Genomic DNA, 27,041 nt, shown 5'->3' with positions numbered 1-27,041 from the left:
AGGAATGTTTCCAGCACACTATTGAGTCTCTGCCAAGAACAATTAAGGCAGTTATGAAGGCAAAGTTGGGTCCAACCTAGTACTAGCAAGGTGTACCTTATAAAGTGGCCAGTGAGTGTATGTGAAAACTCAAACATATCACCCATGTGATTGTTGGACTTTCCAAAACCAAGGGCATTAATATGCTGCTACAACAGACTCCACTCTTCTGGGAAGGCTCTCCAAAAAATTTTGGCTCCCGTCTGCTGCAGAGATTTTCATTTGCACTGAGCTATTTTGAGCAGCTCTCTGTTAGTTTATTTTATTTCACTGTCGCTCATGGTTTGGGCTTTGCACACTCCCTTGCCTGTGACTTCAAAGGCAGCTCCCTTATAAGTTGCAACACACTGGCCGTCCGTGCGTAGGTCCGGCTGAATCTGCTCCCACACCTTCTTCTTGGGGTTCAGCTCTTTGTCTGGTTCGCCTGCAATCAAGAAATCAGTTTGATACATTAGGAGAACACTCTTTGTTCTCTATTCATTCATCACAAATTCAGGATTTATGAGTCCAAGGTGGACATTTTTGTACATGTCCTAGCATGACCGGCAAAACATGGGCAGTAATATGCTGCCTCCAAATCTCCTGTGAAGGTTTAGCCACAAGAGATCAGAGGTTTGGCGGTGAGGCCCGGCTCGCAGTCAGCGTCCCAAATCCTCACAAAGGTGTTAGACTGAGTTAAAGTAAGCCATTTTTATGGCCTGTGTTTAAACAGGAAAGGGCCTTTCTCAAAGTGCACACTGTGCTGTATAATATCACCTTTCTTGTTGCTTTTTTGCAGCAAGAAGGTTCAACATCAACATTCATTCCCTAAAGATTGTTTTGTAGAAAATCATATCACAATACTCGGTTGTGATAATGTCGGTTTGGTTTGAAACGGTCGTACTATTTAAGTTTATTACTAATGATTTATCTGTTATAGTACCTATGAAGCCCTGAAAAGTAACTCTGTCCCCTGGTGCTGCTCCGAATGGAGGATTGAGGATTTCAACCTTGTCTGGTGAGCTGGCACACATGACCACAGCCTGGGACAACACTCCATTTGTCCTTGTTGGCTTGAGGTTACACAGCAGGACTGCCATGCGGTTCTGCATCTGCATGAGGGACAGAAGATTTAATAAAATGCTTACAGTGCGCTTGACAATAGAAAACAAAAACATGTCACAGCAAATTTGTATGTCATGCCAGTTCTACATAATTGTGTCAGAGGGTTTATGGTTTGTGTTCATAAAACAAAGGAAGCTTTGAGGAACGTTTGGGCCTAGAGACCTCTGTGGCTTACCAAAATAAGAAGAGCAGAGACAACAAGAAGAAGAGAAATCCCGCATCTAATGAAATCATGTATGCCACATCTTGGAAAATAGTAATATCATTCATGGAGGTCACTTCAAGTCAAATAATATTAAGTACATTCATATCTGTGTTAATTTGTTACCTTTTTTTAACAAGGCTAAATGTTTATGTCAAGCCTGATGCCTTCAATCACATGGCAAGGTATAAGGTTCATTCATTCAACATTAGTATCAGATCGCTATCGGTTATCAACCGATACGCTCAGACCAGGTATCAGTATCAGACTGGATCGGGAAAAATTGGATCGGTGCATCTCTAATCTAAAGCTAAGATTACTCATGTTGTCATGATACACAGTTTTAACGTGTGTTGTAGGGAAAGTATATAAATGCCATGAAACAGTATTTGTTTGTTTTGCCTAATATCTATCCAAGTATAATAGTATTTCCTTCAAACTCATGAAGTATTTCCTCAGATATTTCATCCTTGTTTGCTTGACAGAAATAGAAAATATACTGAAAATAAGATACTTCACAAGACAGTCAAAGAGTTTGATTTTAGATTCATTGGTTCTGTAAGTTTCTGTACACGCCAGTCACATTCTTCTGGTCCAAACTAGGAAAAACCTGTTTTTACAGTCTTTGCTTTGTGCATGGGGGCCTTGTTATGTTGAAACAGGAAGGGGCCTTCCCCAGACTGCTGCTGCACACACTGTCCTAAATCTTACACACTCACTGATCGTCAACCGCACTTCAAAAGAGTTAAAGTGCTATAAAATACCATCGTTGAAGCACCATCAACAGTTTTAAGAAGCTAACCTAGCATTTTGTCTTTGTGAATGAAAACATTGCCTCTTCCAGATATTTTTCCACGCCTGACTTGTTTTGGGTTAATGACCTCAGCAGGCATATTTTTTTGATTTAAACGACAGGCTGTAAACTATGTGTCCACATACTTTTGGTTTGGGGTTTTTTGAGATTCAGGGTAGGCAATTAAAGGAAATATTACTGCAGCACCACACAATGATATTTGAGACAATAGTGTGCTAAGGCGCTTTCCTGTTTCAACATGATAATTCCCTGTAGAGCCTGTCTGCACAGAGCACATCAGAGCGACTGCATGCCAGACCTTATCATCCCAAATCAGTGCCTGACCGCACTGACGCTCTCTTGTTTCTGCTCTTCTTTGTTTCATTTAACTGTGGATTTTGTAATATTATTCAGACAAAATGACAAACCTTCATACGTGAGCTTAGCTTCTGGAAATTGTTGCAAACCAAGAAATTACAAACAAAACAATTAATAAAGAAAATGAATCTGTATATTTATTGTTACAGAGAGATATTACAGGTGAATAGATATCAGATGATCACTTACATAAGAAATGTATTATTTGTATTAAATGTATTCTGAAATTGTTTGTTGAAATATGCACATGTGTTAATGTATATGCATTTCCAGAACAGAAATGTGAACATTGGATGAAGCCAGGTTCAAAATGATTGTTTAATTTTGTTGACATATTCAAGTCGAAGGATTTAACACAGCTAATTTCTCTTTTCATAACTCCATAAATCAGAAAATACAATAGTCAATAGTTTTTTTTTTAAACTATTTTCACTACGTTTTTAAGCATAAAATGTTGTATAAATCATGCTATGAATGTAACATGAAAAAATATCCTAAAAAAATATAGAAAGGAATAAAACTATAGAGTTTGCTGTCTGTAAGTGCTACTGAAGTGAAGATTTCTGGCTCAGAGTATGAGAGAAAAAATATTTCGCCGTATCGTGTAATTGCATATATTTTGAGACACTACAGGTGAATTGGGTTAAAAAACGGAAACTAAGATATCATTATGAAACTTCCCCAGTTAATTACTTATTTAGTCTAAATTTTTATTTAAAAACATATTTTGACAGGTTTGACAATGACTTTCTGTCACGTTCTCTTTACATTTTACCAGCCAATAGCAGCCGGCATAGCGGGTCATCAGGGTTGCCTGTTGTTCGGCGCAGCTACTTTAGGCTGTTTACCCATCTCTATATTCATTATCACCACACCACTGCCTGACAGCGATCTTTGTGCAAACCTTACTGCTGTGGAAGCTGCTGGTCTGCTCACGCCGATCAGGCTACAGAAACAAGGAATCATTTTGAGTTGAGAGCTAGCTAATCGATTACACACCACTCAAACAAAGACTTCCAGTTGAAGACTGGCTAATGTCAAATACTGTTGTAAAATTAATTCATTGGTCGAAATTAGTCGTTACCCAGTATGATTAATCACTTGATCAGGCTGATCGCCGACACACTCGGCAACGAACCTGGCCACCCGACTGCTGGAATTATTTTTTGTTGGTGCGACTACGATCTTAAGACACTAGATGTCGGTGTTCTGTTCCTACATTCAACCTTAAAGACAATTATATATTTTTTGTTATTACAAGTTTTCTGAAATGCTATGTTTAAATATGCAAGTGCGGCATATTTAAAGTGTATTTAGGAGACTTCTGCAAACACAAACGGACACACTCTAATGAAATGAACACCTAAATGTGTATTTTGATGTTTTCAAGTCTGAAAGAAGAAATGTAAGAAAGAAGAATAATCAAATAAAAAGAAATATATGTTTTTTTCCTGGGGGTGTCTCCCTTAAGTCAAACAAATTGTTAGTTTAAATTCTTGTAATAATAATAATAATTAAAAAAAATCAAGAAATTCCTTTATCCCACACTCCATTTGATTACATAAGAGCAAGACTCTACCTGGTCCAGAGGTATGTGCTTAGCTAGCTCGCTGACCACTGTCCTGGGAGAAGCCTCACCCACATCCACCTGCTCCACATACAGACCATCATTCTCCGGAAGCTGCTGAGTTTGGATTATACGTCCAACACGCAGGTCCAGACGAGACACATCCACTTTGGTTTCATCTTGGCTTGGAGTTGCAGGCTTCTTCTCTGCTTTCTCCCCTCCTGCCATCAGAGAAAGAGCAGTACAGTTCCAATAATAGTGTACACAAACTCACAATAGATTTAAAATGTTTTATCACTACAATGTTTTTTTATGACTTATGACTTATGACCCCCGCGACCCGACCCCGGATAAGCGGATGAAAATGAGATGAGATGAGATGGTTCTTATGTTGCAAGATGACATAGACAATCATCAATTGGTGATCAACAGCCTAAAACCCACAGATATTCAGTTTATCATCATATAAAGCAAAAGGAAAGAAGCAGTGTTTGAGAAGCTACAAGCAGCAAATGTTTTACTGGAAAACTTCTAATGAACTGACTGATTGATTATTTAACTCTTTACATACAGCTCTGTCTGTGATGCAGGTAGTGGGGGGTCAATACAGGCAAGGTAGCTGAATTTATATTAGTGATAGACCGATACATCCGCCGATATTTATGTTTTTTTTTAGGTGTATTGGTATTGGCCGATGCAGGCTGCTGCGTTCGCCGATTGTTTTTCCCCTGGCATTATTTACAGACAGGCGTCCACATGCAGCTACATGCTGCTTGAGACACCTTTTATCTCATCTCATCTCATCTTCAACCGCTTATCCCGGGGTCGGGGTCGCGGGGGGGCTGGAGCCGATCCCAGCTGACATCGGGCGAGAGGCGGGGTACACCCTGGCCAGGACGCCAGTCTATCCCAGGGCACATAGAGACGAACAGAGACAGACATCCATTCACACCTACGGGCAATTTAGAGTCATCAATTAACCTAACACGTGCATGGCTTTGGATTGTGGGAGGAAACCGGAGTACCCGGAGAAAACCCACGCAGACACGGGGAGAACATGCAAACTCAACACAGAAAGGCCCAGTCGGGATGCGAACCTGGAACCTTCTCGCTGTGAGGCGACAGTGCTAACCACTAGTTCAATAAATGTTCCTTTTTTTTAAATTGAGACTCGTAACATTTGTTATCATGAATTTGTGTAATTTTATCATGTATATTGAGTTAAGCGAAAATATTATCGGCTCCCAATATCATCTCAAGAAAATCGGGAGTCCGTATCGGTCATCTAAGGCGGATGAAAAAAAATCGGCATTGACCCTAAAAACTCCAAATCGGTCGATCCCTAATTTATATAGCAGCACATTTCAACACACATGACAAAGTGCTTTACACAGGCAAAGAAAATGACATTTCATAATAAAATCGATTAAGATACAGGTCCCCAACATGCATATTTTTAAATTTGAGATGTAAAAGAAAAAAAATAGGTCACTTTTAAACTAGATTAATGCTCTGGGGGTTGAATGGGAGCACATGACTGCAGCCAGATATGAAGAGCAACTGAGGGGAAAAGTGGGTGCGAATATGAACGCACACGCAGTCACATACGTGCAATGTTGACAAAAGTATGTGGACACCAACATTACACTTGTACGTGATTGTATTGAACGTGTCCTCTCCTGAACTCACCTTTTTTAGGCTTGTTGTACGAGGACACTCGGCCACGGAAGCCCATCTCATGCAGCTCCCGGCGGACAGTCCTGGGGCTCACGGTGGCCCCGGAGGCGGTCTGAAACTCGGCGGTGAGAGCTTCCACAGAGGGCGAACAGTTATCCAGCGCTACTTTCTCCAGCACTTGGCGGTCCTCCTCTTTGAGCTTGTGCGGTCGGCCGCTCCGGGGCAGAGCCGTCGTTATTCCTCCACGTTTCCACTTGAGGATGACAGCGCTCACGGTGGACCGGGGCAGGTTCAGCAGAGCGGAAATCTCACGGACAGACTTTTTGCACAAGTGGCATCCAACGACCGTCCCCCTCTGGAAGTCACTGAGCTCCTCACTGCGACCCATCCTGCCGCTAATGTCTGCATCCTGCATCCTGCATCCTGCATCCTGCATCGATTCCTCTCCTCCTCCTTTCCCCGTTTATTCTTCTGTGGTTGTCGGGGCTTTAAATGCTGCTGGGCTGAATGCTGCCCTCCACAGGTTAAAGGACGCATTGCATCGTCTACTATTCATACGACTGGATAAGATAAGAACATATGTATAAGGGGTAAATAGAGAAAAGTAAAAAATACATAATTAGAGGCACATACATTAGAAATAAGAATATAAGTACAAATGAAAACTATACAAGAGCGATTAAAGTCAAAATTACAAGACACGGCAAGACTGACAAAAAAAATCATTAATCATCAAGAATTATCCTTAAAAAAATCTATTTTGTGTTTCGTGTTATTGATACCTGTTTTATTATTTATACTGTAAAGCTTTTTAGCTGTTTATTATTGTAATTATTATTATTATTATTATTATTATTATTATTATTATGTGTACATATTATGATTTAGTAATGATACTTTTTGTTTGTCTGTATTAATATAGAAATTATTATATTCTATATTTTATTATTTGTATTATTTTATACTATATATTATTCCTGTATTTTAACTTCTGCACTATTTCATGTTTATGTTTTTACTTGTGATTTTATACTGACAAACGATGGAGAGGACATATTGAATTGGCAGTGGTTGGAATTGTTGTGCATATGACAAATAAATAACGTATTAAATATAATATATAATAAAGTATGCAATCTAAAATAGCAGTTCTAATATAAGGGGACATTTAATCATATTTCGTAGCAAAATTTATAGTACAGTAATATATAGAATAGCTCTGTTTTGCATCTGTGTGGAATGATATGTCTATAAATATTCAGTTAATTTATCCAGATTATTAGATAGACCTATCCAAAATGAATGCTGTGTGCAACACAACAATCCTGCAATAAATCCACCTTTATGAAGGTTATTGTGTTCAGCTTTTGTTTAAACTGGTTTAGAGAGCCTGAGAATGTTCTCATTTGACCAGGTCATCGTTGTCCCCAAATAAATTTAAGTCAAAAGCAACTGGACTTGGTTGTTTGTCTTGGAAGACGTTTCACCTCTCATCCAAGAGGCTTCATCAGTTCATTTATGCATCTGACCAGGCTGGGGCTGTTCCCAAGGTCTGGTGTGGAGATCCAGGTATTTAACCTCCAGTGTACACAAGGCCGAGAAACCATCCCTTAACAGAGGAGGAGGTCTGAGACACCCCCTATCTCCATTTTACAATGCTTTTATCCCTTCCCAAGAGATTCAACAATGTAACCTCAAAGAACAACTGTTCACAAAATCCTGTCACTGCAACGGCTGTCACTCTAACGACTGTCGTTGGCACCTGAAGCACAATGGGTTCCAGTGACATCATCAACCTTGTGTACGCCCTCACTAGAGGTTAAATACCTGGATCCCCACACCAGACCTTTGGACCAGCCCCAGCCTGATGAAGCCTCTTGAATGAGAGGTGAAACGTCTTCAAAGACAAACAACCAAGTCCAGTTGCTCTTGACTTAAATTTATTTGGGTATGGTTTAGAGAGATATTGATTCAACTGTTAAGTCATTTTGGAGGCTGTAGTTTTTGTGGTGCTGTTGTATATGTATAGTATAGTATAGTGTATATATATATATACTTTATGTATAGCTACTGACAGATGTTTCTGACATTTTGCCCATCCCATTTATATCAGTGAGGGTAGACTGAATAACAGAAACCAGACCCCTCTGTGTGAAGTGATACAATTAACAGCACCACAAACTATTTGAATAACATTTTATATTTGCATTTATCTGACTCTGACCCCCCAAATGCAGCACGCATGTTTGGTTTCTTTAGTAACTGTGGGAACACATGGGTTTACCATGGGTTTACCCCTAGGTTTGCTTCAAGATAAAGGGGTGGATGGCGCTACCTTGTGGTAGCTCATTGACACTGACATTATCAACAAACTTTTTTTTCTTTGTTATATAACTTTATCTAATTTAATTTTAAATGTTACAGAAAAGAGGAAGCAGATATATTCAATACACACCATTTTAAAACAGTCCAATAGAAAAGCGTATGTGAAGTGCAGAGTGATAAAGTGCTTTGGAGCAGGAAGTCTCTTTTAGTCAATATCAAAAGTCAACAATGTGCAAGGAAAGAAGCTGAGCCTCATCCAAAGTTATCTTACTCTGAAGGTCAGTCGGATTCACCAGTACTCTGTTTAATAGAAATCCCATTACCCAGTTATAAAACTCAATTTATAGACCCTCCCCCCATGATGCTTTTATATACTATTAAAGAAAAATATGGCTGCAACTTCCTACATACTGAAGTGAGTGTGTCTTTCATGACTTAGCAACCTGGAGCATCTGCTGTAGATCTCTATAGAATCACATTTGAACCCACCACCTAAGATCTTTCCCATTATTACGTGCTTTACATCTTGTAATTATGATATTGTATAATTATGTATCATTAACAAAACTAATTCACATTCATTTATAAGTTTGTCCTCCTAATAGTCGGGAAACACCTCTGCTTCCTATTAAAAATACTCTTGAGTGTCTTTTATATATGAACCCAGTCCTGACGTCAAATCTCAAACAGACCTGAGCATCATAATGTATAAGTATTTGGTGGCTCAGCTTATATGTAGCATGTTGTCAGAGATCTAAACAGCTGAGTGATACATTTTCTATTTTATTTTTCCAGACTATAACTGATTTTCATCACAAGCTCTTATTGTGTTCATCACCTGCATTCTTTATGTAGCAAAACACACTTTTATTGAGCCGATGTCAAACAAAAAAGCTGATCAAATTTAAAAAAACCTGATTCAATTTTATTATATAACTCACAATCAGAGACACGTGCATCATGGTACAAGAAAAGGACATACGTTTATCATACTTACAATTCTTTTATACTCCAAAATAGCAATGCTGTTATTTCTGCTGGGTATAGTGTACACTATATTGATACTCCCCCCACACACCCCACATACACACAATAGTACAGATAAAAGATCACAACATTACACAATAAGCAACAACTGAGTCATGTGCCACGTCCTCTCAGAAGCTGTACATAAAAAAAAGACTCTCAAGTCGTTCAGTATAGCCGCTCCTCATTCACTGGAGGGTTAAAGTGCAATATAGGAAAGTTTATACAAACAGAAGAAAACACACGTGACAAGAAAACAAAATTAAATTCATGATAAACTTGATTAACAATAATAAAAGTACAGTATGTTGGGTCACACTTTATTTTACAGGCCCATCATTTCTGAATGATTTTCAGATACTTTCCTTAAAAAGCTCAAACATCATTTGGTAGTAATAATATGGAAAATTGTGTCAGGGTTCAATTGGTACATTCAGTTAAATTAATCAATTCATTATTTCTAATTTACTGCTAGTGTAACCTAGAGGAACTTTTAGTCAGTGCACAGTAATCAGCTGTGTACAGGCAAGGATACAATTGCCCTTACAAGTTTATTTAGTATGGATTGTAATTAATGAATTACTTAATTGGTGGATGTATGTTGTGTATGTGAATTTAAAAATAGATGATGTATTATTAGGTATTTAGGATGCTTTTTGGCTAACTTTGGCATTTTTTTTCTTTTGTTGATAAATGGGCACAGCCCCTTTCACTTAAACAAATAAAATAAACAAAGAATAAATGGACAAATATGGAGAGTAAAGTGTCCAATAACAAATTAATATTCTCTTTAAATGCGTAAAGCGTTTCTTTTAAGGTCATTCTCCCAAATTAGCACCAAATCCCATAGTTCTTTCCCCGAAACTTGTTGGGAATTATTAATGAAATTATGGCCACATAAAATGAGAATAAAAGTGTTGCAGGTAATAAGGGGCAATAATCTTGTGCTACTCCATAAGCAAGTTGAATGCCATTATGTGAAGTCTTAAAAATGCAGTCGAATTCCTTAAAGACAGTTGTTAATGAAAGACTGTAAACAGACAAAACTGAGACATGACCTTTAAGCTCAGCCACATAATATTTAAGTTTCTCTGTTAAAAATTAAAAACTTTAGACAAACACGCTCTGTTAGGCAGTGCAGCCAGAATTAGGTGATCTGGCACTGAACACCAGTGTGCTTTTCTTTATCTTGTCTCTATGCCGACCAAACAAACGGTCAGATGGATACAGAGTGTTTGTTATGTTTGTGTGTAAACAGGAGAAGGAGACTGAGTGTGGAAAGAAAGACGAGGAGAGCAACAAATATCAATGTTGTTGGGTGTTTCTGGGTATGTATTGTGCTGTCTCATTATCCATGTGATGTGACATAAAGAGGCTTAAAGGTTCCAGATTACGGCTGGCTTAGACTTAAACATCTGTATCTACAATGCGCTGGCAAGAATCATCATCCTCCACCTTTATATCCACAAAGCTACAGTTATCAAACCGACCGCAATGACTTATAGTGAAGGAAAATGTACATTCATGAATGCTTCCAACTGAAGGCAGCATTTCATAGTGAAACACTGCTGTCAGAAACATTCAAACTTCTTAAGTATTATCTTAAAAGCAGTGTCTATTGGTAACTAGCTGCTACAGGAGGACATACGGTCTCACAGAACGTTTAAAAAAATTAAGAGTTTCCAAAGGGCTTTCATGAAACACTTCAACATTTGCCTATACATTCAGTAATCCTTCAATGATTGACCCAAACAGGGGAGTGTGGACATGTGCGTGTTACATAACAGTCCCAGGTGGCTGATGGACATAATGGAAACTATGACTGGAGGTTGAATTCCGCTGGCTGCATCAACTCGGTCAGTGGAGTCTGTGCTTCTTCAGTTTTATGTCTACAGGAATGTTAGTGGAAACAGATCCAAAAGAGTGTAAGGTCCCACTGATCTTGCTCAAAAAGACATTGCTTATGAGTAATAAGAATGTGATTGACAGGGCGGCTGAGAAACAACAAAAGGAAGAGTAGAAGCATGAATTCCATTATAAACTATAAAAGATGATGAATGTGAAATAACAGTCAGCACTACGGGAGCCTGAAGCCATTGTTCCACTGCATGGAACCATTTTACTCGACTCGCTCTCTCATTGTTTTCCATTAACAAAAAAAGTTGTGGGTAGCCCGTTACTTTTTTCATACTGATTTCATAAGAGTATGTCCACAAATAGCCGGTTATATTAAAATAAGAATATCCATTTCGGTATTTTGACTCTCTGTCTACACTATGCTGGTGTTTTTCTGCTTATTCCGGTGATAATTCTCGGTAAGTTTGTTACTACCAGCCAGGAATGTCGAACTGGGGGAAAAGGGGACAGAGTATACAGGGCTTTCATGTGAAGAGGGTCACAAAATGAATAGTAGAGAGGAAGTGAAATGTACAGGGTCCAGAAATCCACACTATACCCCTGCTACCAGCAACAAGTTTTAAATGTAAATATAGCCGATTCCACAGCTGCTGTCATTAACTTGGATTTATGTTTTTAGCAATCTTACACTACCGGTGATCAAAGAGAGTAGTAGGGGACAACTGATCCTCAGCAGAAACTGTCTAACTAATTCCTCAGAACATGTTGGCTGTGATGCTGACTGAAGGACGAAGAATAAGAAACGTCTTCTTCCTAATGCCCAGGTGTTTTTGTGTGGAGACCTTTGCATGCCTGTCGTTTTCCAAAATCAACCAGATTAGTGTGGCTGTAGTCCAAACAAGACTTAATACTTAATTATTCCACAACTGTAAACATTTTAATGCTGTAAGCTTTTCATGCCATTAATAATCCCATGCTTGGAGCATTAAATTCCTCAAATGAATGAATTCCCTTCTTGTCCACCGAAACAGTCCACTTCTTGTGTTACATATGATGAACAGATTCAGTCTGTTTGCCAGCCAGGGGGAATCAGTGTGCATGAATAACAATGTTAAAATACTACTGATGATCTTGGCACAAAGACTCATTGACATGTTTATATTGGCTGGCTCGACAAGTGTAGGAAGTTTGTCTACAGCGCATGCACACCGCCAGAATTTGGTAGTGAAAACTGTTAGTGCCAGCTGAATGATCATCGGCGCCATGTGTTGTTGTAACTTGAAAATCAGCAGCAGTTTCAGTAGGGCAGCGGGTGACATCACTTCAAGCTGCTTGTGGCAAGCTATGATTGTCAAATGTGAGGACAGAAATATCTACCTTGTGTTTGGTTATTTCCTCTCAACAACAGGAATATTCAGTTATAGAAGTTCTCACTAACAAATATAGTAACAGAAACACATTTAGAAAGTCAGAAATTACACCATAACGTGTGCATACATATGATCACATGAAATTAAAGACCTATGCTTCAAGTAGTCAAGGGACATTAGCGTGTACCCAAGTGTGAAAGTTGCTGGTGGAAATTCACACCAACCTTTATGGATTTAGAAGAAACTGCTGATATAGGCTCTATACGTTCCATGTATCCATTGCATCAGTAAAACTTACTTCTGATATATGTTGGCAGTGATCTTGTACCAAGAAATCAAACAATCTTTCTTCTTATTTAATAATAATAATTAAAGCTGGCGTTAAGTAGGCTGCTGTTGTGCTCATATTGTGTCTGACTCATTTCCAACTCAAACATCTCAGCAGTTATTGTATGTGTGCATCAGATGCCAGACTTAAGGATATGAAAGGATTACGTGTGACAGAAAACTGGGGCCACCACAATGTGAGAGCTGTGATTGGCTGTCTGGTCGCCATGGCAGTCAAACCAACAAAGCGGTGAGGTGTGACTGCTAGAAAACGAGCAAGCAACACGTCCACAGATGAAGGGACAGATCTGTTTTTCGGTGAGTGAAGACAGAATGGGGGGTTTTGTGCTGCTGTGTTGTATTGCTCATTTGCCCATCTTCTGAAAGTCACTTCCTCCACAGACGTGGTGAATCTCTGGGGGGTCCCCCGATCACTTTGTCCTGCTTTCGTCCTCCTTTTCATGTTGATTCATGTTTTTTTCCCTCCAATTTAACTAGCTCAGGATTTGGCCCGATCACGTTCCTGCTCTATGGGCGAGTCTATTTCAGACATGATAGACGTGTCAGAACCACTGCTTAGCGGAGGCTGGTGCTCACCTGAGGGGGGAGAGAGGGAGGACATTCATCATTTGACAGATCATGTTTCTCTGAGGAATATTCTTTAGTCAAGTCCTTTCAAGTAGAACTATTTCTTTGGGTTAAGGCCGTTACCACTTTAACTCATTTTTCCCACATTCTAGCAATAAATCAGGTCTTTTTCTAGGATACTGACTGCAGCACACACCCGGTAAATAGCTGACTCTGGAAAGAATGATAGCTGCAATACCTTTAACGACAGCACTCATTACTCAGGCTAAAGGTACAACAGTCGGCCATCCATCACTGCCAACAACACAGATGGAGCAGACATCCTGACCGATTGATCTGATTGTTCATCTCATGCTAACTGCCTGTCAGTGACATTGTCCCTGTTAGTGTAATTAGTGCTGCGACATACGACAAATTGCATCTAATTTCCATTTAATTAGTCTCAAGGAGAAAACCTGCTTGAGGCGTGTCGATCCTGTCAAACACACAAACAGCAAACATAACTCTTTGTGTTATCGGCCTCTTTTAGATGTCTTTAAAGAGGAGTCTCTTTAAGGCATACTGGAAAGAACTTCATCACATTTTTTTGTTCAGTATATAGCTGAATAAATATTAGACTATATTTTTGTGCCAATACATACACAATGAAACCATGCCTATGTATGGAGGGTAATATTTGCATATTGTTATCACTAGGGCTGTAAATAATGATTATTTTCAAATGATTGATTAACTGTTAAGTCTGAAATTTGTTTTAAACACCCTCTAAAATCCCCACAGGCTATAAAATGTTTGTTCTGACAAATCAACAACCCAAATCCAATTTAGTTTACTGTCATAAAAGATCAAGGAGCCTGCAAATGTTTGACAATTTGGCTAAAATAAAATGACAAAGGACAGATCAATTATCAAAATAGTTGCAGATTAACAGTTGTTTCAATCATCTAATCTTTGCAGCTTTACCTATGACTTTTGGCCAAAAGGGACAGAAACTACAAGTCCATCAAAACTAAACATGTCACTCAACTCTTCTCCAATATAACTTGTATTACTGTATAATCCAAATGTTTCATCAGGAGGGTTTCTCACATTTCTGGTTTCTTCATAATAACCTTTCAGTATAAATAAATAAATACAAGGTATTCAAAACAACATTAATCTAATCAATACTTCCCCTTTCTCTATCAAAATCTCTATTTTTCAAGACAAAATAGCAAATTCAATATTCTTTCAAAACACAATGTGCTCTACTTTAATACAAGGCTGTCTAATAATAATTAATGCTGACCGTAGTAAAAATCCCTCTTTTAAAGGAAAGTCACATCGAACCAATTTGGAAAAAGTGTCAAGTTTTTCCTTTACTGTGCAGAGAAGAATTACACAAGTTAGGACATGAATGAAAAATGCGGCGGCGCTCAGTGGTGCAGTGGTTAAAGCAGGCGCCCCATTTACGGAGGCTAAAAGTCCTCGCCGCAGCGCCCCAGGGTCCACTCCGACCTGTGGCCCTTTGCTGCATGTCACCCCACTCACCCTCCCATTTCCTGTCAAAACTTAAGCTGTCCATTACAAATAAAGGCATGAAAAGCCCAAAAAAAATCATCTTTAAATAAATTACAAACGTGTGCTTGGCTTACAGCTAAGTCAGTCCATCACTACTGGTTGTCAGGAGTGTCTCCTAGAGTCTCCTCATACATTATCCAGGTGTGGATATTGTTTGTGCCTGGATGTGTAAAAGTGCTGGAGCCAGTCTGACTCACTGAGCAGCAGGACTTTGGCACTCATAACTCAAACACTTCATCTTTTCTTTAAAGTTCCACTCTGCTTCTCCAGGTCTCGTTATTAAGTGATATTATGTGTTTTAATGTTCCCTTTTTAACAAGTCTTTGCAAATACAAACAAATGTCTGCCTTTTTGCATGCAAATAAGTAGACAAAGTATTTTCTATTCTATTCTAATAAACCCAATGCTGACAGCCCTGTTGGACTAAGGGATACCTTTCAGTAGAGAAAAACGTGATGGAGTGCCATGTAGGCTACCCTACATGCTAGAAAACTTTTTTCACCCCTGCCCCTCAGGCAGCCACCACTGACTAGGATCACCGGATGTACAGGGCTAAGATAAAGATAACAGGTGTGTTACCAGAGTAAGCTGAACCTGGCTTCTGAGAGCAGCCCTTATGCATGTTTCCAACCTTTTCAGCTCACTCGAGATTAGGTCTGATCAAAAGAGCTATCGTTTTAAACCCCTAGACCAAACTAGTTTATAACACCAGCGTTTTTTACCCTATCCCTGAATCAAAAGCCTGTGTAGATACACCATACTCCAGTACTGACACAGTGCAGTGGAAATAGGTCTGGCTATGTGAGACTAGCCACTGCCTGACAGAAACCAGACTTCTGAGTGGTTAAAAAACTGCAGGAACAACAATAAAAACACTTGCAAGTGTAACTACATCAAGCTGGACAGACCAGGAGTCATTTGTAAAATGTATAGAGCAGAGTGGCATTAAACTGATTAAGATTGATACTGGACTGATTTGAATGTGCTGGTATTGTTGATGTGTGCTTGTAGATTTGTTTGTGCAATTGTTGGTGTAATAGAGGCTTCATAATGGTGTTGCATGTAAGCAACTGCTTGAGTGACTGGTGACTGTTCTTTGTGTACCAGCACCAGCACCAGGCACTACAAATGGAAAATACCTACTAGCTAAATCTGGCAGAAACTATCCCTTCACACTGTGAGACCAATGTGTTTATGCATGTTCCTTGTGTAATAAATAATAAAACTCATGCATAATCCATAAATAACCTGCTGAATTTCTTGTTTCTTGTGTTTTGATGTAAAAATTAGACCTTTATCTTGTAGGTGTGAATGCTTTTTTCCTCTTCTTCTTTTTTTGTTCTTTATACGCAACAATAAAACATAAAATATTTCCCATGCTTATTACTTCGTCTGGCCCTAAGATAGGTGTTAAAAACATGTGACTCAAAACATTTAAACGTCTAGCTACATGTCTGTTCTGTGGAAATGTTCTGGCTTCACGTGTATGAGCATGTGCATGTACTCGCACTACAAAGCGCTGAAAGCTAGCAGATGTTTGACAGCCGTTAGTTAAAGTACGAGCCCTTGAGCGTTTGCATAAGGTGCTTAAATGTACATTTTGAAGCTTTAAGTAATACCATAACAAACATTTGATTGTATTTAGGTTAGACTGCTACTTTCTGTAAAGGGAACACTATTCTTACCCTCCTGTGAGGATCTGAACTAGGGAACACTGAGCAGGTGGCTGCTGGCCTGATTTAGGCCTCAGAATAAACAACTCATCCCTCAAATGACAAAACAAAAAAGGGGAATAAAACCAGAACCAGCACACTGTTAGAAGGCTGGTTTCACCAGGGGGGATGGGGGACAAAGATATTTTCTCATCTTTTTTTCGAGTACAGGACACAGCAGAAACCAGGCAACAGTAAATGTGTGCCGCTTCACTGTGTTAAATTATAGAGACACAAACAAATAGACTAACTGTAGAGCACGTGGAGATAACTTAGTCTAGAATAAAATTGAATGTCCCAGCTTCCCATCTAACCTTTATGTCAAAATCACTTTTCACACACTATCAGGTCTTTGCCTCTTCATATTTCAGCTCAAAATGTGTGATGTCTGTACTTACTGCTGGCGATGATGTGGCTGTCCCCTGCCTGAAGTTCGGTCTCTTCATCAGGTTGGAGCTGCTGAAGGTCTATCGCTCTTCCAGTTGGATCCAGAACCACCGAGCTCTCGTTAACCGTGATTTCACTCGCCCCGCTGATGGGGTTGGTGGGTGGACCCCCAACTGATGTTTCATACTCTGGTGGAACGTCATCTGAACAGTCTGCATTGAGCTGGAACGGGCCAAATATCTCTTTAGAGTGTTCATTTTGCATTCTATAGTTAGATTATTCTTGTCTAGTCAAAATTCATGAGGAAAACGTTAATCAAATTAAATAAAAAAAGGAACTTACTGGGATTCCTAAGGCTTTGATTATGTTCATTTTACACATAGGACACGTCCGGTGGTCTTGTAGCCATGGGTCTACACAATGCTTATGGAAGACATGCCTGACCAAACAAGAAGGTAGTGCACAAATAAAACATCTGAAAAATAACTCAATACAATGCAGCGCCCAGTTAGATGTGTAGAAATCTGCAACCATGGCGTATGTGTTGACGTTATGCCTTCAACAAATAGAGACACCTAGTCTTTAAGTTATATACATGACAAAGATCAACCACACAAACCTTACCTGCATGGTAATATCCTCACAACATCATTCGGCTTATAACCTTCAATGCAAACTGCACAGTTGTCAAAATCTGACTCAGTCTCCTAAAACACAGAAACACACACAGAAATACATAAAACTATTATACAGCCCCTTTAAAATAACAGTTACAAAGAGTTTTTTGGTTAAAACAAATAATAAATGCAGATAAAATCCAAAACACAAGATGTAAAACTAGATAAAATGATTCAAACCATAACAACAAATAATATAGTGAAAAGCCATAAGATAAAAGTATTTTTTTTTAAAGAGATTTGCCCATATGTCTATATATCAAATAGTACAATTCCAATCATGTGGATAAAGACATTTTACTAAATACTGGTATAGCTTACTTTTAAACTCACTGTATAGCCAAACATGCACTGTGGGGAACACCAGTTACCTTGTCTCCTTTCTTAATGGTGCGTACTTGAAGCTTACTGATGGCCTTTTTGGCAGCATCTCCCAAACGTCTCTGCAGACATAAAAAATGTAATTACTGACGCGACCAGTGGGTTTTTAACAATCACTGACAAAACCAGTCAGTGATTCAGCAGTACACAGGGATCTCACTGGTCCGTTGATCTTCAGAAAATTCTGCTGATTGGTGAATACTGTAACAGCTGAAAAACATACATTATAGACCAACAATCCCCTCTTGCTTTGCTGTGGACTCATCAATCAATTTCCCCTCTTCACATTTGTTCTATTGGAAACGCACCAATGTCTACTACTGTGTGATAAACATATATGCGAGTACAAAACACCACCACAGTTAGAAAACCTGTCAGCCACAATGACTAGAAATGGGCATCAAGTGGACTAACTTTCCACCAGCTAATCTAAAAATAAGAGATTAGATCATTTGACAAAGTATTCAACCTCAAATCTTGATGGTTTTAGAAATGCAACCGGGAAAGGAGAAGTAGAAGTAAAGGGAAGTGGATGCTCTGATGTTGTACATGTGTCTGAAAATGTATTTTTTAGATGTATTAACTTCCTTGAAACAAACTTTTTAACACAGTATCTTGTAAATCTCTTACTGTTTTTATTATGGGCAATGTGAATTTGTCTTTCAGGTCTTTTTTTGGGACTGCGACAGTGATATGATCATTTGACCCCATTTTTTGGCATTAAAGAAAACGATGGTTATAATAATTATGACAGTGAGATATAAATTAACAATAGTTATCAAATGCCTCATCACGCTTTAACAGTTTTACCTCACGGTGCTGCCTAGGAAATAAATCTAGAGCAGATTTGTTTAATATGGCTGAAATCATAAATTAACATAATTCAAAGTGAAAAAACAAATAATAGTTTTCACGGTGCCGGCTCCCTTCATAACAGACATGATGATGAATTGTCATTACAGACGTCACAAGAACGTCAGAGGCAGTCATTCATAGTAAAGGGAAGGCAATAGCCAGTATTTGCACTGTGGGCTCAAAGGGCCAGAGAGCTGAGTTGGTTGATGGTTCACTGGTTTGCCACGTCTCTGTTCGGCCAGCTGTCAGGCTAATTCTGGCCTCTCCTTAAAGCTTTGCAGAGCCGACACCAGATGGGAAAATGCATGGGCTAATGTCAAGAATGAGACCACCGCACTGCAGCCCTGTCAGTATTCCTTTCAGGCAGAAATACATCAGCTCACAGTCGTACTTTGATTCAGACATACAGTCATACCTGGTTGCGGTCTCGCGCATTAGCGTAGCGGAACCTCTGGATGTAGTAGAAGACGAGCCAGGCGAGGGAGATGATCATGAGGACGATGAAGGAGATGGAGACAAACACGACCGACGTTCTGCTCACGTATTTCTGCAGGTTGCGGGTTCCTATGGTGATGTACAACGTCACCATGATGTTCTGCTCCAGAAGGGCCACAATCTCACGACCTTTAGGCTCTGGGATCATGATGGCAACCACTTCACCTGTATCTGCACACACATACAACAGAGGAGGGAGTAGCAGTTTAGATGTTTAGTAGATGAATCAAATCCATATCTTCCAGCACTTAACATAACTTTTCTCTGTCAAACACATAGGTCAAACATGACAGTAAACTGGATATTCTAACAGTTTTGAATCTGGGAATATTTGACCAGCATTTTTTTTTATTGCTTTCTGACATTTCATAAGCCAAATGATTAATCCATTAATCAAAAAAATAGATCAATCGACATGGAAATAATAGTTAGTTGCAGCCCTAATACTGTCGAAATTAAACACAAGTAAAAACTGAAATGACAAATAGAAAAAAATGAATTAAAACAATTTGAAATTTGTATTTTGGTAATCAGGAAAGGCACAAAATCCCAATAAATCTTCAAAAGGCTTCAAAAGTAACCACAATGTACAATTTCCTTACCATACTGATGCCAAATTACTATAACTCCATAGAGCCTCGCTCCTTAATAAATACAGGAATATGCGAATGCTGACAAATTTAAGAATTCTAATCAAGTTTATATACACTCTGTAGCCAGACCTCCGACATCCAACCCTGGCATATAAAGAGTTGTGCTTTAAAGCAGAGCAGGTGTGAAAACTCAGTTGGCTGGGAGCTTAGACAGGACAGATTAAATAATGCTTCAATCCATTTGTCAGAAGCTTCCTGCAAGCTACCTTCTGTTGCTGTTGCTTGTCGTGCACGATGAAGGCTTGTGCATTACAGAGTCCTAAAGCTTCTTTCAACTCCTGCACTTGAAAGACGAAGTCCAGGAGCAACACTTCGTTTACAGAAGAATTCTTTAGGTGCAAATGATAGAAAAAACTCCCATCAGGGGGTCCTAGCATTAGCACCAACTATAAGACGATGCTTCTTCTCACCCTCTCAGCTAATGCTTCTCAACAGTCCAGTCTCCTAACGTGACAGATAAGCTTTGCCTTCTGCCTCTCAAGCTTTAGCATACAGACTTCTAGCTCTTTATAGAAATATTATTGCATGTGCTCTATATAGACTTTATAAAATATTCAGATTTTTTTAATACAGCAACAACATTTTTACAACAAATATTCAAGGCTACAACCATGAATTTCATATGTGGATGATTTTTTTTTTAACTGAATTTATATTTTTGTCTATATTGTCACAATGACTAGACAAAACAACCAACAGAGTGAAATGACTCCCCTTTAAATGTTGTGTTTTGCAACAGTCTAAAAGGTCAAAGATATTCAGATTTCACTGATAAAACACAGAGAAAATGCTGGTTCCTGAATCATTTTTGCTAGATAAGTTTGACATGAACAATACGTAGATTATCAGAATATCTGACAATTAGTTTTCTGTTGATCAATCAATTCATTTCAGTTTAAATGTATATATGAGATGATATTATCTAGTGATGTTGCTTATATTTTAGTATCAGTGAATACATCTGGGGATAAGTAACCAAGCATTGCAGCAGAGATAACACAGATGTTGAAGTCATTTAGAAATGGTGTCACCATTGGATATTGTACGTTGAGAGTCCTTGTAGTTCTTTTTAAGATTATTGTTTGTCGTTTTTGCCTTTATTTGACAGTTTGCAGTTAAGATCTACCTTGAAATCTAGTCAATTTCTAGCTTTTGATATCTGTATCTGTCTTAAAAAACACAGCGTTACTCGGGCTCTATTCTGTACAGTTCATTTGATTGTAACAGGAACGACACATGGGCCACAATGCTTAAAAAACTCTGTAGTTTGACACAATAAGGGAATAACAAGGCTCTACTCTCTCTACCGTACAACAGCAGCAGGTTGATTTTTCCAGGAATTGCATCAACGCCTGAATACTGTTACATCATATTCCTTCTGCTGCCTGTTTATGACTGCAGCTGCATGGGGTCACTGTGGCTTCCTGTGGTGCTATCAGTCACCATAAAAAGTGACTTAATTCAACGTCCCATCTTCAACGGCACCCTGTGCAGCCTGCCAGATACACAGACAAATCCTCATGCACTGTGAGCTGCTGTTTTAACTTATTCAAGGGGGGTGGGGGGTTTCGGGGTGTAGCTGCGATGCATTATTGCTGTCATGCCCATAAATTCCATTATGTAATCGGTCTGTTGTAAAATCTGCACAGCAGGGTCAAGAAGTCGGGTCTAAATTGTGTTTTTCAAACGGTTTTATTGTGATGCATATGCAAGAATCAGGATTCTTGGCTGAAAAATAATATTCTTGAAGGAACATTATGATTGTAATGTGGTTGTATTTTTGGTTTCAGAAAAATACACCAAATATATTTTGACAAAATCATTCTTAACATTTAGACAAATGCTCCCATTAATAATTTGTTACGGGTGTGGTAGAAATGGGTACAAAGCACTTCATGTGTACAATCCACTGCAAGAACAGGTCGACAGCCACACAGTAATCTGGCAGTATCTCCACACAAAGGTGTATCCTTGTATTACAGCGGCTGCTCCCTCAAATGTTAGAGCTTCTAAAGCAAACCCTGCTACAAACAGGGACAGAGAAAAACAAAAGCTTGTGTTTGGACAGCAAACTGACAGTAATACGCTGCTGAACACCGCTGTGTATTCAGACTCTCAGCCACTAGCTGTCACACTTCTTTCCTGAAGTTTTTGCTAATATCTTTCTCACTGACATAAAAAATGTAAACCAGAGACCTGAAAATTAAGGCTGGATACACACACACTCCTGACCTGCAGATTTATGGTTTTATTAAGCATGACCATATGGTGTGGACGGCAAATCACTGTGACGTAACAATTGCAAGATAAACCACATTATCTTATGTCAACAGGCAAATGATATCAGCTGTTGCTTCCAGATTCTGTAGACTATTAAAATGTCCTTGTATGTTCTGCTTCATAGCCAGCAGAAATAAGGAAAGGCATAACAAGGTATTTCCCTAAGCCTTGACTCTTATCTCCTTCTTCTGTTCACTGTGACGCAGTCAGAAGGGACAAAAATAGCTGCTTCTAAAACAGGAAGGCAATGTCTGAGGCTGAAGCTGAACTGATCCCAGACCCAGACCAACCAGCATGGCAAAAATGTTGAAGCAAAGAGGAATAAATACTGAATGGGTTTATTCAGTGAACACCAACCTGTTCAATGGTTGGGATTTCATTTATTTAAGAGGTGTATGGTCTGCTGCAGAGAGGGTAACACTGAGGTACAGATTACCACAGAATTAACTGGTTAACACTTTATTAACAACCATGTAATCTGAACCTGACAGTTACACACAGCAGGCTACACGTCGGCTTAATCTTGCCTTCATTAGATAGACAGACAGGACAGCAAGGGAAAAGCAAGGGGATGACACTCCGCAAAGGCTCGGGGAGGAATCAAAACCGGGCTGCTGCTGCCAAAGACTGAGTCTATGTTGGGCGTACACTCTACCAGTTGAGCTACAGGTCGCCCCTTAAATGTGCAAGTTTAGCAAAAAAGCTTCAGTCGGTTACTTACGGAATAGTTTGACATTTAGAAAAAGATTTGCTTTCTTTCTGAGAGTTAAACCATAAGGTTGATACCAGTCTTGTATCTGTGAAGTAAACATGAAGCTGGAGCCAGCAGTCCGTTAGCTTAGCTTAGCCTAAAGACTGAAAACAAGGGGAAACAGCTAGTCTGCTTATGTCTAACACGAGCAAAATTCACCCACCAGCAGCTACAAAAAGGTACTTCATTAAATGTGTTATTTTCTGCGGCTAGGGGTCTCTCAATCACAACAATAACAAATGGCAGGGTTGGATGACGTTGAGATGTAGCGTGGGATCATGGGAGTTGTAGCCCAATTACCTGCACAGGTCTCATCCGCCAAACAAACTAGACCCGGTGATTGAAACCTGTATAAACACTGAATGAAGCAGTTTTATGTTAAAATCTGTGTTTCGCTGATGCTGTTCAATTAACAAAAAAAATCCTGGAGGCAAAAAAAGTTTTCCTAGGATGGCGAAGGCATGACCCACCCTACTTTGCCTCTGATTGGCTAGTGCTCGTTGCCTTCATTGGTTGGATAAAACCACAGCGTTTTGTTTTTTCACTTAGAGACATTATATGGAACTGTTCCGCATTGTAATCTTTATTAAAACAAAACTTATATAGTTTGTTGAGTTGTGTACATTATCCCAAATGTTTCCAACTATGTTTAAACTCAGAGAAATCTGTCATTTTATTCAAGGTCTTCTCCTGTCAATGCCCAGTCTTCATTCTAATACACTGCTGGCTTTAGCTTCATATTCACTGTACAGATATGAGTGTTATTCATTTTATCATATAATTCTTGGCAAGAAAGCTATTCTATACAACTTTAACAGGGAGGTGGCTGCCAAGTTTAACACTTAATCCAAACTTACACAGTGAAGTTGGATAAACCCATATTTTCACAGTTGATAAAGACACAGTATCTGACCTGGCAGTATCATGACTTTGACACTGCTCAGCCTTGGGATAGAAGGGTTAAATAAAGCCAGGCCTTGGGAGGCTTCTGGTTTTGGCAGCTGTGGATTTTACAGCCCAGCTGTTTTGGACAGGGAAGTGCTCCATTCTTTCTTTGGCCGTCTCACATTAAGTCTACCCATTAAGACCTGTTCCTTTGTGACTTGTATTACCATACTCTTCTCTGAAATCTTTGTCATCACACCTCTCCTTGATGACTTTTCTGAAGCAGAATTGTATACATTTTAAATGATCTGTTCATCAATATACTTATCATGACAGGTGCCTGTGACACTTCTGTACAAAAGGAACTTTTGTTCAGAACGTTTCGTAATTAGTTGAACCATTATGTCGTCTGGTGTTGTGAGCTTTTTGTTTGAACATCTGTTCCTGCCCAGATCCTTTTGTCCAACAGCCTTCATGCATTGTACTGTTGTCTGGCACAGGCGTAGTGGTCTGGTCAGCCACACCTTTATGAAAAACAAGCTGAGAGCCTATTTCGAATGGAAATACAAAACAAGCGGAAAAGAAAGCTCTTCTCACAACTACTGTCAAAGGCCTTAATGTATATTCTCACAAATAATACATCTCATCTCATCTTCTAAGACAGCTGTTGCACTATTACTAAACTAGATTAAACAATAAAGGCACTACATGTAGGCATGCTGACCTACTCTGTTGAAAGAAACAACAACAACCTATTAAAGAACTACAGGAGAGCAGAGGGGCAGTATGAGAAGGGAGACCAGCATCTGAGCCCATGGGTCAGAAGGTGTGTGTGATGATAAAGAGCATACGGTCAAGAAACTGATTAACTATGACTTCCAGGATCTTGGAACCAAAGAAAAATTCTCCATGAGGATCATTAAGGCATCACAACATAAGATCATGTACACTGTGTATCCTTTTATCTCAACAGCCCCTAGAAATCTAACCTAGACCTCCCGGTGACATCTGTGAAAAGTTCGATTTACGAGCCTTCTAGTCAACCTAAACTTTGTCAGCGATATATTTTAAATAAGATTTCTATATTCAGCACGTAGAACATGTCCACAGTTTTGCATTATGTTATTTACTGGTAGCAAACAAATAATTCAGCTTGGTGCTATTTAAACAGCCAAGTGTTTGTCCAATTATCCGCCTGCACAGCCTCCAGAAAAAGAAACGTGACTCTCCTTCGAAAAGCCGTTTGTGTTTTCAAGATGTTTTGCATGGATTATGTGAAAAGGTGTGTTTGTTGGGTGTGTTGTTTGCATTTTTACACATGGTTTATTTACACATTTCAGTTCTTAAATGTTTGCTTTGGTGGGGTATTGACAGTTTTTTGATGTTCTTCAGCTTTGTCCTAAAGGCTAATTGACCTGTGAGGCTGCAGCTTGTGCTCCTCTGCAAAATTGAATTGAATTGAAAAATTTTGTTTGTATTCTTGAATAAAGCGGCTCCTTTCTTCATATTAACTCATTAATTTGTGTAGAAAACTTTGGAAGTTATGAAGGGATACTCTCAACATGATATGTTTGCCGTTTGTGGGCTTCTTGGCACATATTGTGACATATGTGAGATTCCCCTGTTTGCTGTGAACATGTTGTTATTGCTTAGAAATAAATCAGGAGCACAAATGTAATAATTCACGTTTACAGTACAGCAGGTCAGCTGTCAGCATGTGTGAGTACTTTGATAAGCATTGTGCTGAAAAAACAATGCATTCCCATTTCTGTGCTTCTGTCTTTGTAATTTTTCTTCTTCAAGAAGTTGATTGTTCTTTGTTTTTTTCTGATTTAAAAATACATAGGGTTTATTTTACTGTATTTAAATGCAGCATAAGAAAGGAAACTAATCCAAATAACTTTTGAAAGAATTGAGAAGTTTTGTGTTCAGTGATATAAAGTTTTAATTGACAATAAAAAACTAAAACCTCTGGTATAGCCGGGCTGTATTAACCTTCAAAACAATATAAAAATGTCTATCTTATATATTTTTCTATTACAAGTTCTATCCCAATGTCGAAAAACCAGCTGACAAACTGCATTACAGCAATATTTACTATGTTATTTTGACACATTTTATCTAATATTCACGTCATTTGGACAACCCACCTGCTGATCCTTGCACGCTCTGTTCATTTTGCATTTAAGTTCTTAATAAAATAAGAAAATACTCAGCACTTTTCAGTTGTCAAGTATTTAATTCACAGAAGTATACTGAATAGACTTTACTATTCATTTGTTGAATAGAAAACATGGTGCATGGTAATATATATCGTTATCAAGATATAAAAATTCCCTTTATCGGGGTAGAAGATTTTGGCCCTATAGCCAAGCCCTACTCAACACTGTTTTGGCACCAACCACTTCCATCCAAAGTGACTTACAATAAGTGCATTCAACCATAGATACCACCCCAACATTGCAAGAATCTACTAGTACATAACATTCATCAAATAAGCGAAACCTAGCTAAAATGTAGTAAGCCTGTGAATGTTCTCATTCGTCCAGGTCATCGTTATCCTCAAAGCAATTTCAGTCAAAAACAACTGGACTGGTTGTTTGTCTAGGAAGACCTTTCACCAGTCCCAGTCCCAGCCTGGTCAGATGCGTACATGAACTGATGAAGCCTCTTGGATGAGAGGTGAAACGTCTTCCAACAACCTGTCCAGTTGTTTTTGACTGAAATTGCTTTGAGGATAGCTCAAATGTAACACATACTCAAGTGCTACATTTTAGGAACAAGAGAGAGAAGGTTTTTTTGGTCAAAAATGTTAAAACTATGCCAATAGAGCACAGTCAAGCATTGACTGCCTTTTTAAGAAAGTAAATATTCTCTAATACAGCAGTCCTGAAGTAAGATTTCCCCAGAAGTCAAATGCACACTAGTGATGTGTGTCTGTGACACTGAATACCAAGCACTCTCAAGTAGCCCAATCTGGCATCAGATATGTGTCAGACTTGTAATGTTGTCAACTTATTCTTCAATCACATAGTTCCTAATATCCATCAACACTTCAGACTGTGTTTGGACAACCTTTAACATTTGAGAACTTCCTAAAACATGCTCATGCCTCTAAAGTAAGGACTGGAAAAGTTTTGGTACTTGTACTG

At 38.9% G+C, this 27,041-nt stretch overlaps 2 protein-coding genes across 3 annotated transcripts in view; both read right to left on the bottom strand.

Annotated features, from left to right (window-relative positions):
- Nucleotides 1–19: 19 nt before the first annotated feature.
- Nucleotides 20–6,148, bottom strand: LOC310954969 (aminoacyl tRNA synthase complex-interacting multifunctional protein 1-like; the record flags this gene model as incomplete). Its single annotated transcript, XM_083924672.1, has 4 exons — nucleotides 20–463; nucleotides 962–1,130; nucleotides 4,096–4,304; nucleotides 5,773–6,148. 4 exons carry the CDS (start codon nucleotides 6,146–6,148, stop codon nucleotides 297–299), a joined length of 921 nt encoding a protein of 306 aa, XP_083780798.1. The 3' UTR covers nucleotides 20–296.
- Nucleotides 6,149–9,132: 2,984 nt separating this feature from the next.
- Nucleotides 9,133–27,041, bottom strand: part of rnf150a (ring finger protein 150a) — an 18,772-nt gene continuing 863 nt past the window's right edge. The window contains exons 2-8 of one of the 2 annotated variants that reach the window (XR_014593495.1): nucleotides 19,241–19,491; nucleotides 17,961–18,032; nucleotides 17,537–17,619; nucleotides 17,255–17,351; nucleotides 16,924–17,134; nucleotides 12,089–13,262; nucleotides 9,133–11,894 (exon numbers count right to left, since the gene is read on the bottom strand). Coding sequence is in view for 1 of the 2 variants with exons in the window: in XM_083927124.1 (XP_083783250.1) it covers nucleotides 13,165–13,262; nucleotides 16,924–17,134; nucleotides 17,255–17,351; nucleotides 17,537–17,619; nucleotides 17,961–18,032; nucleotides 19,241–19,491 (812 nt within the window). In the remaining variant the exon portion in view is untranslated. Of the gene's footprint in view, nucleotides 13,263–16,923; nucleotides 17,135–17,254; nucleotides 17,352–17,536; nucleotides 17,620–17,960; nucleotides 18,033–19,240; nucleotides 19,492–27,041 lie in introns of both variants that reach the window. The other variant, XM_083927124.1, reaches the window with a different exon arrangement.

This window comes from Echiichthys vipera, assembly GCF_963691815.1.
Source record: "Echiichthys vipera genome assembly, chromosome: 2".
Lineage (NCBI taxonomy): Eukaryota > Metazoa > Chordata > Actinopteri > Perciformes > Trachinidae > Echiichthys > Echiichthys vipera.
The sequence above is the reverse complement of the archived record's forward strand: the minus strand, read 5'-3'. Positions and strand labels throughout refer to the sequence as shown.